At 47.7% G+C, this 16,041-nt stretch overlaps 1 protein-coding gene across 1 annotated transcript in view; it reads right to left on the bottom strand.

Moving 5' to 3' along the window:
- GALNT16 (polypeptide N-acetylgalactosaminyltransferase 16) overlaps window positions 1–16,041 on the bottom strand; it is a 76,101-nt gene that overhangs the window by 24,995 nt on the left and 35,065 nt on the right. Inside the window, exon 2 of the mRNA XM_090271039.1 lies at window positions 2,624–2,781. Coding sequence (XP_090127165.1) covers window positions 2,624–2,781 — 158 coding nt within the window. The remainder of the gene's footprint in view (window positions 1–2,623; window positions 2,782–16,041) is intronic.

The following is a 16,041-nucleotide window of genomic DNA, read 5'->3' as shown; positions in this document are numbered from 1 at the left end:
GCAGCAGCTTACAGCTGAATTCCCAGGCCCACTTCTTGCCCTGCAGAGCAGACTGGGTCAGACAGGCAGGAGGGCCACCAGACTGGGGCCCCCATGGGACAAATCCTGAGAGGCTTCAAAATAATTCTCCTTGAAAGGGGATGGGGGTAGGAGGGGCAGGGAAATTCACCTCCGCCCGGCTTCCCAAGTGCCCATCCTCCAGAGCCATGCTGATTTGTGGGTAGGGGGTGTGTAGGGGGGTGGGCTTGGTCTGATGAGATGGGGAGTGCTGGGAGGAGCAGCCACCTCCTGGCACCCCACCCCCCAGCATGGACCTCCAGGGCCCCCAGGTCTCTATCCTTGAACTCCAACCATCTGGTGCGAATCTGGATTTCGATGGAGGGAATCTGGATTGCGATGCTCATTCTCCACTGAGGTTGGTAGCCTTGACCTCCTCTCGGCCACCCTCTCCAACTCTCTCCAGCCTGCATCTCCCTGGGGTTTACATCTATGGTGATGGGGATTTATCCGGCAGCTCCCAGGAGCCAGGAGCCTCTGAAGAGGTTTGTCCCATGCTTGTGCTTAGAGTGTGGGGCTCTGGAGCTGGTAGGTCTGTTTTGTATGGTTTAGGTCTTTTTGCTCCCCGTTGGGGAAGAGCTCCCTAGACTGAGGGCTGAGCCAGGAACTAGCCTAGAGTCCAGCAGAAGTGGCTGCCTGGAGGGTGGCTCAGGCCAGCACACCTGGCTCCACCATGGGAGGTCCAGCCACCAAAGCCAGCACCACCTTTGCTCTCCCTACACACATGTGTGCGCACACACATGAAATACACACATGCACACATGTGCCCCGGATCCACCTCAGGCTTCTGAGAGCTGTGCAGCAGTTCTGGGGCAGGAGGGGAGACCCAGCTCAATGACCTACCACTGCCTTGGATTTGAAGAGTCTCATTTTTAAAGGTATGGATTCCCAAAAGGAATTTCCCCTTTAAGTTCCTCGGTGAACACCTGAGAGGGTTCAGTGTGTTGGGGGTAGCTGGGAGGGAGTGCAGAGGTGATCCAGGCCAGCCTCTCAAATCATAGATTTGGGTCCACAGACCCTCCAGGCCTGGGGTCTAGGTTGGCCACGGTCAGGACTGCCCACAAAAGGTCTCCGAGTGGATCTGCGTGAACATACGCCTGCAGGCCCTGCAGCGCAGGCAGACAGGAGGGGAGACTGCTCCAGCACTGACTGAGAAAGAGTTTCCGGGACCTGAACTAGCCTTTAGACCTGGGCAGAAGGCTTCCTGAGGAGCAGAATTATTGCCTTATTTGGGAGCAAGAATTGTTTCTGGAGGCCAAGGGTGCCGGGGCTGATTAAGGACAGGGAGGACTGTCTGGAGCTCCCCCAACGCCGCGTCCTTCTCACGTGGCACGGGCCGCCAAGCCCACTGCTCTTCAGGTACATCTCCATGAGTGACAAGAAAGGTGCTAAAAGCAGGTCTCCTTCTGCACCCTTATCTCACATACATGTTTTGTTCTGTGGAGTAGCTGCTTCAGAAGAAAAGCAGCTGACCCGAGACATTCTCGCCTACCCTCAAACCAGGACCAGCGTGGCTCCGGGTACCTAAGCTGGGTCCGCCACAGCCCATGCTGGCCATTCACAGCTGCGGGCACGTGGGTGGCGCAGCTCCATCAGCCCCTTGCTGTTCTGTTAGGTGTCTGCAGGGAGAGCAGAGGGGGCCCCCTAACCAGCCTGGGCTGGCAAGGGACTCTTCCTGGAAGAGAGGACACTGCAGGGAGCCATAAAGGTGTATGTGGGGGGGGGGGGCGGTTCAGGAGAGGAGACAGTGTGTAAGGAGGAGGAGCGGGGCAGGAGAAGTACAGGACTGGGGCCCATTATGTGCTCAGTGAAGAGGAGCAGAGGCTCCGTGGGGAGGAGGGGAGGCTCCCACTTCAGGGTAAGGAGCTGAGACCGTTCCTGGAGGCGAGGGCAGGAAGAACAGAGACTAAAGGTGGAGATTTAGTCTCAGTGTAATTTAGACAGGACACAACAAGGGCCAGAACCCAGGAGGGGCTGATGACCCTCCCAAGCTCGGTCATTCACACTGAGCAGAGTCAGAGCTGGGACTACCGTGGAAGGCACCCTTGGCCCTGGTCGGTGGCCTCTCCCAGCTACCACCCTGCCAGAACTAAGGACAAGACTGGGAAGCATTTCTGGGGGTTTCAAGGAGTGAGGGCAGTGGGGTGGGAAGAGAAGAAGGAAAGGGGTGTTAATGGGGCGTGCAAGGCTCTCCACTGTTTGAGCAGTGTGGGCAGGCCTGGTGGCCCCCCTTCACTTCAGGCACCACCAGCAGGGCACCAAGGACACCGGGCTCACCCACCCCCTCAACCTCCCTGTGGTCCCCTGGCAAGTCACTCTGACTGGGACTTCAGACTGTGGTGCTGAGGGGCCTCCCTGGTCCCAGCTGGGAAGTTCTCTTTGGTCAATTGAAATAAACAGGAGTCAGGTAAGCAACTGAGGGTGAAGGGTGAGTGTCCTGATAGGTAGGCTGAGTCTCAGGAAGTCTTCCTCATTTCTTACATCCATGTGACTGAAAAAAACCAGGCTAACTTGGGCTGGCCCTCCTCCTCACCGCCCTTCTCCATAGGCACAATGGAGGCCACACCTGTAGTGACGGGTGTCCCGGATGGGTCGGTCTGAGCTCAGTTTGTCGCTCTCCAGCTGATTGAAGGCATGCTGCCTATAGGGGTCCTCTCCGGCCTTCAGCTGCTTGGCGGCCAAGTATGCCTTCTCATCAAAGCCTCGGGAAGGTGTTCCTGTCACCTGAGACAAAGGTCAGCATCAGAGGGGCCCCAGCATAAAGCAGCCCCTGTGTGGTGAGCACTTACTACCGGATGGGAGCCAACCGCCAGACCTCATTTGTACCTGACCCCAACTCCATGTGCACGGCATTATTTCCCCCACTGTCCAGATGAGGAGACTGAGGCTCCACAAGTCAAAAACAGTATCCGTGTGTGGGGGCAGGGAATATATGGGAACTCTTTGTACCTTCTGCTCAACTTTGTAAACCTAAAACTGCTCTTAAAAAAAAAAGAGTAAAGTCTATTTTTTTAAAAGACCAAGCTCAGAGCTAGTAAGTCACAGGTTCTGGATTCAAACTAGTTGTTTTCACTCTGAAACCCAAATCCTTGACCACTTCTATGTGCTGGATGTGACTCTAGACCACACCAGGCCCCCAAGATGTGGTGTCCTGAAAGAATCGTTAAGGAGGTTAGAAGCTGCCAAGCTACCAGAAGATTGACCGTCTCTTAGGTGTGAACTTGGGCCTGACACTGGGCTAGGTATGATCAGTAAAACATGCAAGGCTTAGACAAGCGGCTACACAGAGAACTACCTGTGAGGACAAGCAGGTTCTCACAGGCTCATGCCAGAAGTGCTAGAAGTCAGGTGCACAGACAGTGATGCATCTTCTCATAGATTTGTGCTTGCTGCTGAAACAGCCCCATGCCAGACCTACTGGGTCCACCCGTGCTAAGTGCTGGGAGTGATGGATGACAGATGCCATGGCCCAGCCTCCCTCCTCTTAGCCACACCCTACTTTGCGCTCCCAAAGTCCCCCCATGAAAGACACTAGGGAAGAACATATCTGAGATGAATGGATGGACCCTGATATCTCATTATTTGAACCAAACTGCTGGCCAGACATTCCCCAGAATGCCTCAAAATATCATCAGCTGTGAGTGCCTCCTGACTCCAACCCTTCCACGTGACCAGCAGTCTGGGTTGGAGCTGTGGGCACACAGAGATGGCAGGAAGACGGATGAGAATTGTCCATGCATGGAACCCCTGCAGGAGGACTCTGTCACGGGCCTTGCCCCTTGAGAGATGGTCCCAGGAAGGCAGCTGTGTTGGGTGAGCCTAGGAATATCCCCCAGCAGGCCAGTGCCTCCATGGTCCCCGGAGAGCGCAGCTCCCAACCTCACCAGACAGGAATGTGGAAGGCTCAGGGAGCGCGGGTCCCCTTAAAGGGTGCCACTCTGTAGTGTTCCCACCTCCAGCGGAATCCTGTCCCAGGAGCCAGTCCCTGAGCTCCCAAGGTCAGAACCAGTGAGGGAGATTTACTGTGGCCACTGGGCCTAGTCAGCCCTGTGCTACAAGCAGGCGCTCAGGGTGGTGACAAGGTTACAGCTGCCGCACTGTGATATTCTGAGTTGGTGACAGGCCAAGAGCTGGACAGGTGTAGCTGAGCTCCCATGGGCTCAAAATCCTTTTCAGGAAAGACTGAAGGAGGGAAGGAGGGAGGGCAGGAGAATGTCCTGACATGAACCCTGGATGCTGGAAGGACCTAAGCTGTCCAACTTTGAGAGTGAGAATGAGATCCTTTGTGCCCTTCCCACCCGGGAAAAGAACGGGTGTTAACTTCCCCTTGTCCTTCCAGCTGCGGTTAGGGAGATGGAGAGCAGCCTCCAGGTGATGGCTGAGAAGCTAAAAGAAAAGAAAAACTGCAGAAGCTCCCAAGGGAGAGTATGCTACTTCATTGTCCTTCAACTGTGGGAAATGACATTTATTTATTTAGGATTTAAGGCCACTCTGTGATCACACACTCACCCATTGCCCAATAAACATGGGCACACAGCCCCTCATCTCATCACCAGGCCCTGGGCAGGCTTCTGGGAGTTCCAATGCACCAGAGCATTCATTCATTTGCTCACAAATGCTTGAATTCACTCGCTCACTCATCCATCCACCCATTTGTTCCACAATGCTCTGCGGAGCACCAGACACATGTCAGGAAGGGGAAGGAGGCTGCTCCCTGATGCCCAGCCTGCTGCCTTCCCGCATCTCCTTCAAAGTTCCTCAGGGCCACAGAGAACGTTGTGGAAGAGCATCTGTCTGCTCAGGCCAAGGTTCTCGAGAGGAGTTCCTCGCAGGACCCCAAAACTGAGTAGACATCCCAAAGATGCTGTCAGGAAGCATCTGCTGCTCCTGCCCACAGAGCCATAGCCCCTGATGGTCCAGCCTGCCTCCAAGGTGACACCCTTCACCTGGGAAACAACTTGTGAAGAAAGGGTGCCATGGGAACCCCAGGCCTGCCTCCTCCCAGAGGTCTTAGCTCTGCTTCCACATTGACCCAGCAGTCCCTGGGGTTTGGAACTGAAACATCGCTTGGCTCTGGACCAGCCAAGTAGAGGGACTACTGAGGAAGGGCGGGATGTGACCTCTGCTGGGCTGTCTCTTCCTCTCCATCCAGCGCCTTCCTGGCCTCACACCAGTCACCGCCCAGTGCTTTCCTTCCTGGGATATGTAGCCCCAGTTCCCACACCCACACCACGGCTCATTTCCTTCCAGCTCTCCAACTCGCCTTTTCCTTTGGCTCTGTTCTTTGATCTGGAGACTTCCAGGCCTTTGACTATCCCATGGGTACCTCTAACTCAACACCTCAAAACGAATCCCTCCCTCATCACCAAAGCAGCTATTTCTGCACTGCCCATTGCAGAGATGGGTCCTCCAAGCCACAAACCTAGGGGTCCCCGATGCCTTCCCCATACTCCACAACCTGATTTAGACTCCTGCCCTGGGTACCCACAAGTGGTGTCCTGTGGGCATCCTATTAGTATTAACAAATAGTGACTGAAAGTTCAGTATATGCAGACACTGTACAAGAGGCTATGAAGACAGAAATAAACACAGAGCAGTATGGCCCCCAGAAGAGGAATCTGGAAACCTGGCCCCTTTGCTCCCCCATTCCATGCAAGGTAGGCCACAGAGGGTCACGAAGAAACCCGCCGTTCCCAACCTCGGAGCACAGGTAGCTGGAGAACTGGCCATGGAAGCTCACTCCACCCCGCCCAGCTGGGGCAGGAGACTGGAAACAGTGCAGGCACCATGGACTGGATACCAGTGAATGCTGCTCCCCTCTCCCCATCCCAAAGGGAAAGTGTGTTGCTGCTATCGTCCTTTCCCACCCACAATGCTTACTTAGCATATCGGCACACAAGGGGTAAATGCATCCTTTGGTTCTAGGCTGTGGGACCATGAGGAGCTATATGTGGACCAGCCTGAGAAGCATGGGATCCTGGGCTTGGAGTCACTGAGGGACTTGCACTGCTGCCCATTCTGTAGGGGGTGAGGGCACTGGAAGTTGTTTGTGGAGTTTTTATATCACATGGTGCTGACATCTGTATTTACTTCTCTTTCTTTTCCACTAGGTGGTGGGCTCCTCATTTCTGAGCTCCCAGCACCTGACATTACAGTAGGTATTGAGTAGGGGTTCGCTGAATGAAGGAATGAATATGAGTGAGTGAATGAACACCTAAATAGTGTCTCTGGCTCTCAACTTACTGATAATGGATTGAGGAGAAAACAGGAAACAAATAGGAGCCTCTGCCACTTCCCATGACTTTCCATGGCTTTCACTGTCTCTCAAGGTACAAACCCCAGAGGTCACAGTGGCTCAGGAGACTCTGTGAGTGAATACCCTGTCACCTGACTGGACTCAGCTTGTACTGCTGCCCCCTCCCTGGTTCTGCTCCAGCCACATGCGCCTCCTTATGTTTCTTGAGCTGGCTGGCACCTTCCCCTTAGCCCTTTTGTTCCTTCTGCCTTCTTTCTGGAAGGTTCTTCCCCCAGATGTCAGCATGACTCCCTCCTTCACCCCCTGTAGGACTCTGCTCAACTGTGACCTCCTCTGTGAGCCTTCCCCACCACCATCTGCAACACTGTGACCCGAACTCCACCATCAAATTCCCTGTCCTCCTGCCCTGCTTTATTTTCCCTTATAGAGCACTGTGTGCCATTCTATGTGTATTTTGCTTATTTATTTTATCTTTTTGACTGTTTCTTCTCATACAAATAGAAACTTCACTAAGACATGGATTGTCTATTTTGTTGAATGCTTGATCCCAAAGACCAGAAAGTGCCTGAGTGATCATGGGACTCAAAAGCAATGGCTAATGAACATATGAATGATGAACCATCCTGACCTCAAGCATCCTGCTTGCTCCCCAGCTCCTCACACACACTCTTGGATAATAGAACACTCAGGACTGAGGTGGACCAAAGAGGTGGCAGGATAGGTTTTGCCTGCCTTAGGGGATCTTCTTATCCATTCACATGCTCCTGACAGGGCTGTCAATCACTGTACCCTGTCTAACCAACACCTTGGTCACTACCACAGGGGTGGGCACAAGACCCAGACTAGACCAATCTTATCACTGTACTCCCGACACAGGGACTGGTTCAGGAATGGTCATTTGACCCACTCTGAGCCAATCAGAATCTTCCCTGAGACTTTCTTATAAGGTGAGCTCTTTTTTATCAGCACTGCTGAGTTTGACAGGCAAGGATCTTCTTACCAATTACATGGAGAAAGCTTGTCTCTCTAATGTACAGTACGGTGACTATAGTTGGCAATTCTGTATTGTACAATACATGTGAAAGTTGCTAAGAGAATAGATCTTAAAAGTTCTCATCACAAGAAAAATATTTGTAACTATGTGTGGTGATGGATGTTAATTAGACTTATTGTGGTGATCGTTATGCAATATATAAAAATATTAAATCATTTTGATGTACATCTGAAACTAATATAATGTTGCACGTCTGTTATATATCAACTAAAAAAAGAAAAAAATATTGTCTGGAGAATGAAACCAAGAAGAAACAATCAGAGCCAAGAGATGGAAACAAAGAGCTCTAATAATATTATTTTGGGTCCCTGGGGTCAGTCATACCTGTTCCAAATTTACCTTTTTAAAAAATCTATCTATATCTATTTTCTTAAACTAGTTTGATTTGAGTGTTCTTCTCAGATGACTAGAAGTCCAGAGATGTCAGTCCTCAAGTCCTTTCAATGAACAGAAAACCATTCTCCAAAAATAAGAAACAAAATGAGACCCCAATCACAGGGACATGGTGTAGGTGGCAGCCAATCATTCCAAGATACCAGGCTGGTCTCTGGCATCTGGCCCAGTGACTTGAACCCAGGGACGGGTGGGGCATTTCCAGCCAGCAGGTCTGTGCTCGGGCTTTGGGTTGGGGGAGGGTGGGGGTTTCCATCCAGACCATGGCTTAAGAGGCCGTTGGTTTGCCAGGGCCAGGGACAAGGTTGGGGGGACAATGAATGACAACAACCTGAGGAAACTCCCACTGCCCTCCAGCCTCTCGCTGAGCAGTCTTGGCTGACATTTAGGCAGCTGCCTCCTCTCCAGTCTGTTCTGGGAAGTGCTGATACTTCCATGTCCAATAAGGTCAATCACATCTAAAATGGTTTAAGCTGAAATAATAACTCTGTCCTATAAAATGAGAAGAACTGAATTATTTCTCATTTTGGAGAGTTTTATTTTCAGCCCCTCGCTTCAATTAAACTTTGAAACTTGCCTAACTTGCTTGACGTTTTTTTCCTAGCTAGATTTGCATCTTTTTTCCCTGACTTCTAAATTTAGAAAGCAAACAGCAAATGGGAAGGTTTAAAATGAGAAAGGAAAATATTTTCCATGTCATGTTCATCAAAAACTGTTCAACACAGATCCCTAAGCTTTGTAAATTTTCTTTTAAAACATACATGTACCCCTCAATTTTAGGTTTAAACAACTCAGACTGTCCAATTTCCTTTTACTGCCAGTAAAACAGGTACCTGCTGGGTTTGCCTTTCACTAAATTTCAATGGAACTGCAAATAAAAAGGCTCTGGTCCGATTTTATGGATGCCTCCGGACTTTTTTTTCTGAGTCTGCTTTAAACCCAAAACACCTGGTGAACAAAATGTGAGTCCCTACCACTCCCCTGGGAAACAAACTCTCATCTGATGCTATGTCCCAAGTGAAAGCCTGCCATTCATTACGTGAGCTGGGAAACGAAGCACATGATTCACCATCTCTCTGAGCACAAAGTCTCAGGTTCCACCTCTCCCAAACGAACAGGCAGGTCTCCCAGGGCCTCCCCAAGAGTCAATGGGCTCTGGGGAAGTAGCCAGCTCCACCTGCCTGCCAGTGTTCCTCCTATCTACATGCTGGGTGGGGGTGGCCCAGGGTTTGGAACCTCAGCTTGGGTACAGGGGAAATTCAGGGTTATCAAGGGAACCTGAGGGGCCTGCCCCAGACATGTCCCCATCTTCCTCTTCACAGTGACTCCAACGCAGTTATTATAGGGGTTACCAGCCTGGGCTTTGAAATCCGACAGCCTGGGGATAGACTGCCAGTGCTCATTGCTCTCTTCCCCTTTCTGTGCATGCTTCTTCATCTGCAAAAATGGGGATTCTTGGAAAGATTAAAGGAGAGAATGTAGATAATGTGCTTGGCACAGTATCTGGCACATAAATGGTAGTTATAATTTTTTCCTTCTTTCTTGACTTTATTGGTTAATAAAATTATCTGGATGTCAGGTGTACAATTCTACAATACATATCTGTTTATTGTATTGTGTGTTCACCACCCCAAGTCAAGTCTCCTTCCATCACCATTTATTCCCCCTATACCTTCTTCTACCTCCCCCTGACCCCCTTTAATTATTAATTATTGTTAGCTCGCCTGCCTTTTACCAGTGGTTCTCAACCTTGCCCACACATTAGAATCAGCTTGGAAGACTTTAAAAATCCTGATGTCCAGGCCTTTCCTAAGACCAATTAAATCAGAGTCTCTGGAGGTGGGACACAGGCACCGGGAGCTCTCAAATCTCTCGAGGAGCTTCCAGTGTGTCCCAAGGCTGAGCTTCTGCTTTGTACAGATGCAGGATGGTGAGCAGCTGCCAGTCATGGGCCAGTGAAGTCACAGGACCAAGAATTAGGAGGGTCCTTAGCTATTAGTCCCTGATTTCCTGCCCATGAGTCTGGTGTCCGGCCTCTATTTGTACTGACTGGTAGCTTCACCATTAGCGGAGCCACTGCAGCTCAGCTAGAGTTTCCACGGCTGCTATGGAAACCACCACTTTGCACCACCTATGCCCGCAGGCCCAGGGAGGCTCTGGTTCCATTACAGACTCAGGAGTACAGGGTAGCGGCTGCCTGGGAAGCTCGCTTTGGGCTTCCAGTTACATTTCCCACAATGACCTGACTCTTCCAGGAGTGCTCATGCCTGCACAGTTTTATGGCACAAGTGGTCTCACCAGGAAGAGTGGGGTACATTGCCAATTCACTTAGGGATCTCAGCCAAACACGGTCCTCTATTCAAGGCTGAGACAAGGCATCAGGCCCACTATTCTAGATAGTCTCTGCTCAGATCCAGGGATATTCCAGGTCTCATTTCCTAGGCTCTGCGCAGCCCAGAGGACATCTAGGGAGAGAAAAACTGTTAAGGGTGGTCCACGGGGGGGATATGTGGTGTGACAGCTGAGTTTCTTTGTGCTTATGAGTTTACGCAGCTGGAATAGAGCATCCTTTGGTCTGCGAAGGATACCAGTACCTTGCCTTACCCTGCCAACCACACTTCTGCAGAGTGTGAGAAAAGATTAGGCCTTTTCTATAGAATGAGCTGATGCTGACTGCTTGTTGAGGATCTGCAATGATACTTACCCAGTTTGACAAGAAGCTGGATGCTAGGCTAGGTGCTTATTTCTAACTCCAAGCAGCCCTATCAAGCAGATGCTCTTATTCTCATTTCATAGGGGTGAAAAATGGAGGCCCAGAGAGGTAAAACAACATGCCTAAGGTCACACAGCAGCTGAGTGGCTGGGCTGGGACTAGATCTGAGGCTGTCTGGCTGCAGAGCTAAGCACAAAGCTTCCTCTATGTGCCTCCAGACAACTCTGGGGCCCTGATGTGCCAGGCACCCTCCTTCCAATTCTGAGTCTCTTTACTCCAAAGGAAGCTGGACTCTGGCACCTGGAACACAACCTGGTCCAGACAAGTGCAGCCTGGAGGATGCCTCCCTCCTGATGCTCAGGCTTCAGAGCATCAGTCCATGGCTCAGATGGGGACTTGCCCAAAGCCATCATCTCTTGGCCTGACATGGGCATGACTCTGCTCACAGCTAGGAAGACTACAGAAAAAATGAAAAGTACAAGAGTTTGTATTCCTGAGACTAAAAAAGCCCACAACCAAACTTCCTTGGGTCTTGGGTCTTCCCACTCAGGGACACCCTCAGGGTCCTGATGACCTTTGTTGCAATCACAGCAAAGGGGGGAGACAAAGCTGATTTGTCTCTTTGTTGGTCCCATCCCCCGAAACAACACTGCCACACTCGGCAGCTGCAAGAAAGGAAGCCAGTGGGACAAACTGCCAAGGCAGGGCGACCGCAGGGCTCCTGGGCCCCAGCACCAGCCTCCCGGCCAACATAGGGTGCAGGTCACCAGCTGTTGTGCTCAAGTCACGCAACAGTAATATGTCAATGTTTGTATGTTAGCACTGCACTTCAGGTGTTTCATTTCGGAATCTATTGAATTTGAACCTATCCGATATTAACTGGAAAAATAAAAAGAATAATGGGGCTGTGTAACACATAGAACACGTACAGTATGACTATTTTAAGGGTGGCAACAGCTTCCAACCTCACCCACTGAGGTCGGGACCAGCTGGGTCAGGATCTCATTCAACCCATTAGAACTCAGCAAGACCCCATCATGGGCTGGGCAACTCAGTTTAAAATACTTCCCAGAACAAAGAGCTAAATTAGAGTAGTGGCTGACGCAGTACACTATTGGCATTGTAGGTCAAGTATAGAAGTACTTTACCTATGGTTCATGACTAGTAATTAATTAGGTTTGATCCACCAATAGAGAGCACAATAGAGGTGACTTTTTAAATAGATTAAGCAAAGAAAAAAGAGAGAGTAGGGGAATTGGAAAAAAGCAACCTGCCTTATATATATGACTTCTCTGAGGGCCACCTCTGGGGCAGGTACAACTTGTCCCTTCAAGAGGGACCATGCCCCTGGACTGGCACCTCTTCCTGCAGACCAGCATTTTATGGCCAATTTTTACAAAATAAAAATTGGCCATAAAATCTGGAAGCAGGAATAATACTAATACTTTTTAAAGATTTTCTTTATATTTATTTATAGAGAGAGGGGAAAGGAGAGAGGAAGAGAGGAAGAGAAACATCAATGTGTTGCCTCTCACATGCCCCCAACTGGGGACCTGGCCCACAACCCAGGCACGTGCCCTGATTGGGAATCTAACTGGTGACCCTTCAGTTCACAGGCCAGCATTCAATCCATTGAGCCACAACAGCCAGGGCAGGAATAATGCTAATATTTTTAATGGATAGAGCCTTTTGATTACTTCTCGGATATGCTAAAGGTGCAGTTTTATTCAATGAGAAATCAGAGACACTAATCATCTAATCTCAGTGCATCACAGATGCCCATGCTGGGATCAATGGAAATAGGGTGTTATGCACCACCGTCCCTGCAGTGTTTGCCCATAGCACAGTGAACTGTAATTGTTAATGAGCAACAACACAATGACTATGTCATGCTTGTAATATAATCTAAGTAAACCATTTAATATATGTGTTCTTCGTATAGAAAAATATTATATATGTTCTTCATATAGTCTAAGTGATATAAAGATGTAAGTCCTCCCTGACTTAACCTATACACTCAATGCAATCCTGATTAAATAACAACCATGTTGGGGGTGAGGGAGGGTTCCACTGCAAGAGTTCAAACACCAGTGAACAATCAGGAAAAAAATCTGAAAAAAAAAAAAGGAATCTAGACTTACCAAATATTAAGACATATTAAAGACTGAAGACTTTATATGGCAAGATACTACTGGTATATGGTCAAATAGATCAATAAAAAAAAGGAAGAGGTCAGAAATAGACACACGTACAAATAGAGAGTTGGCATAAGATATAGTTGTACTTCAAATGGCAGGGGTATGGGAGAGACATGAATGAAGTTCAGTGAATGATGTTACGAAAAGTGACTAGAGCCCTGTCTGGGTAGCTCGTTGGCTAGAGTGTTGTTCCTGATATGCCAAGGTGGCAGGTTCAATCCCTGGTCACGGCACATGCAAGTAGCAACCATTGAATGCATCATTAACTGGAACAACAAATCAATGCTTCTCTCTGTCTCTCTCCCCCCACCTCTCTCTCTCAAAATCAATATATAAAAATTGTTTAAAAAATGACTTGCCAATGTGGAATGAATAAAGCTGAATTCATTTTTTAAACTGAAATAAAATTTAGGTGGCTCAAAATTTTTAAAAATTCAAAAAGCGTAAAAAAAATTGGTTATTTTTTTTACAATCTTGGGGATAAAATCCAAATATCACATAAAAAACCTACATATACTTTAAAAATATTTAAGGCTAAAAACATCCAAATTCAAAATAAAAACATCACAACGGGAAAAAAATATTAGCCTAATATATGCCAACAAAGGACTAACTTCTTTAATATGTGAAGAGCTATTATAAATCAAAAGGAAAAGTACCAATAATTTTTAAAACGTGGACATAAAATATATAAACAATCCATAAAAATACAGAATATAAAATACCAATAATAAATTTAAAATGTTCAACCTTGTTGATTATTAAATAAATACAAATTTAAACAAGATACAATTTCTTACTAATTTATCTGGCATATTCAAGAATAATTATTAGTATAATGCTCAGTGTGTTTTTTTTAATGCTCAGTATTTTTAAAGTTGGAAGAAATAGAGTTCTTATATGTTGGTGGATTATGAATTGGTATGACTAAAGCTGTCTGACAACATCAGTATTTTAAATACTACTTATTGACTCAGAAGTTCCATTTTTAGGTGAACATATAACTGATTTTCCTGACATAGTCCCAGTATACACCTTATATGATCATCTTACATTTCTAGGCATTAACTTTTAATTAAACTCACATGAGTACATAAAATGTATGACTATATTAATCACAGTAGTATTTATAAAAAATGCTGGAAGTAACTTGAATGCCTATCAGTAGAGGTCTAATTAAGTAAATTATAGTTTATCCTTACAGTAGAATTGTAAACAAATGTTGGAAGGAATAGTTATGTATGCATAGTATTATTCATTTTGTACAAACAGTTCATAAATACATGCATATGTAAATGCATAGGTAATATGTGGGAAAATACATGGCAAACTGCTAAACAGTGGTCACCTCCAGAAAGTGATAGGGATTGAAGAGGAAGGCGGAAGAATTTTACCTTTTATTTTATACAAGTCTGAGTTTTTAAATAAATAAACATTAATATTTTATAAAACTTATTTTTTAAAGATTTTATTTATTTATGCTTAGAAAGAGGGCAAGGGAGGAAGAAAGAGTGGGAGAGAAACATTGATCAGTTGCCTCTTGTATACCCCCAACTGGGGACCTGGCCCGCAAACCAGGCATGTGCTCTAACTGGGAATTGACCTTTTGGTTTGCAGGCCAGTGCTCAGTTCACTGAGCCACACCAGCCAGGGCTATAAAAGTTATTTTTTTAAAAACAGATAAAAAAAGTTGAGCTATTTATTGTCATCATCAATCTCTTCATCTTCAGAGTGAATCTCAGGGATAAATAAATTGATGAAGAGTAAGTCCTTCCTCAGCTGTAACATTTGAGGGCAGAAGTGTCAGCCAGGAACAGGTTGTTTCTGATGGAGAGGAAGGGAAGGGAAGTTGCAGGGGAGAGAAATAATTTTTCTCTACCCTTCTGAGTTCTGGACTTAGACCTCTGTGGTAAGAGACAGATTAACAAGAGAAAAACAGAAGTTTATTAATATGTATACCTCATGTATACGTGGGAGATACTGGGGGAAAATGAGTAATTCCCCAAAGTGGCTTTGAATTCAGGATTAAATATCATCTTAATAGGAAAAGGAGAGAGGAATGCAGGTCTCTTAGGGGAGAGTGAATGGTTTTTAGGGAAGATGGATGGGCTCTGAGAAGACTAGATGGGAGGTATGACAGTTTGTGACAAGCAGTCTGGGTGTGGTGCCAACTTCTAGTTTCCTCTCCCGTGATGAGTCTCTCTTCTCTGGGTGATGAAACTCTGGGGAGGGGACTTATAACAAGTGAGTTCCTTTTGGAGGATCTGTCTTTAGGCAGATGAAGGAGTTCAGAGAAAGGCTCTCCATGCATTTGCTGTTTTCCCAGTGCCTACAGCTCAAAATAATAAATATGCCAAAGTGGCATATTCGGGGGTGGCATGTTCTGTTCCCCTTCAAAGCGGAGGAGGGAGTGGCGCAGTGTCCGGGGGCTGAGCCCTAGTGTGGAGGTGGGAAGGGCTGTTGCAAGTGCATCCTGTTCAGGTGATGCTTGGGCAACAATGTGATTTCTCCCCAAAGCACAGGCCTGACGATGGAAAATGGAGCGGGCGGCTGGGACTAAGAAGTAAACCCTAATCAGGGGCCACCCCCCTCACCTGTGCTGTAGGCACCAACCACAGAAGAGCACCCTGAAGAGGCTGGTACTCAGGCATACTAGCAATTGGCGCTCTTTCTCCCCATTTTGATCATTTGAAGTTTTGTGGGTTTTTTTAAAAACTTTTTCTACAGTCCCTGGTGTCAAGTGCTTTACCTAGTAACAGCTGACAGGGGCAGGCAGGCCAAGGAATGTGAGAAGGACTGTCAAGCTAGCCCACAAAGCGTTCTGCAGCACCTGAGTTACCCTCCATGCGCAGCAGTTTCCACAGCTATGAAAGGAGGTAATGATACTTACCGCCCAAGGGTGTCAAGTAGTAAATGAAATCATTGCATCTGGCCCATGGGAGCCCTCACTAAATGACTGTATAAAAGGTGGGGGTTGAGCAAGATGAGCTCTGAGGCCTCTTCCATTTTGAACATTAAATGATCCATAACAACATCCATTCACTCCATCAGTCTTCAGTACACATTTATTGCAGATTGTGGAGGACACCCAAGAGCTTCTTATGTGACCTACCCCGTGCTTGGCACACAATAGGTGCTCAGGGGTGTTTGTCACATCAACAAGGTGCATACATTGTGCCCCAGAGACCCCGGTTTCACAGGAACTGGAGGAGTGGTCAGCAGCTCTGATTGTCATCAAAATGGTACTTCCTCCTCTGGGGTCTTGAGGTTTGGACAGGAGATAAGAATACAAAGGATCTCTAGAATGAGGGACTGCAGGAAACAGGGTAACCTGGGAACCCCATTAGTGGCTCCTGCCACGTGCATGAGC

Source organism: Furipterus horrens, unplaced genomic scaffold (assembly GCF_987537825.1).
Source record: "Furipterus horrens unplaced genomic scaffold, mFurHor1.1.pri manual_scaffold_3, whole genome shotgun sequence".
NCBI classification, from domain to species: domain Eukaryota; kingdom Metazoa; phylum Chordata; class Mammalia; order Chiroptera; family Furipteridae; genus Furipterus; species Furipterus horrens.
Note: the sequence above shows the minus strand (reverse complement) of the source record. Positions and strands in the feature narration are given on the sequence as shown.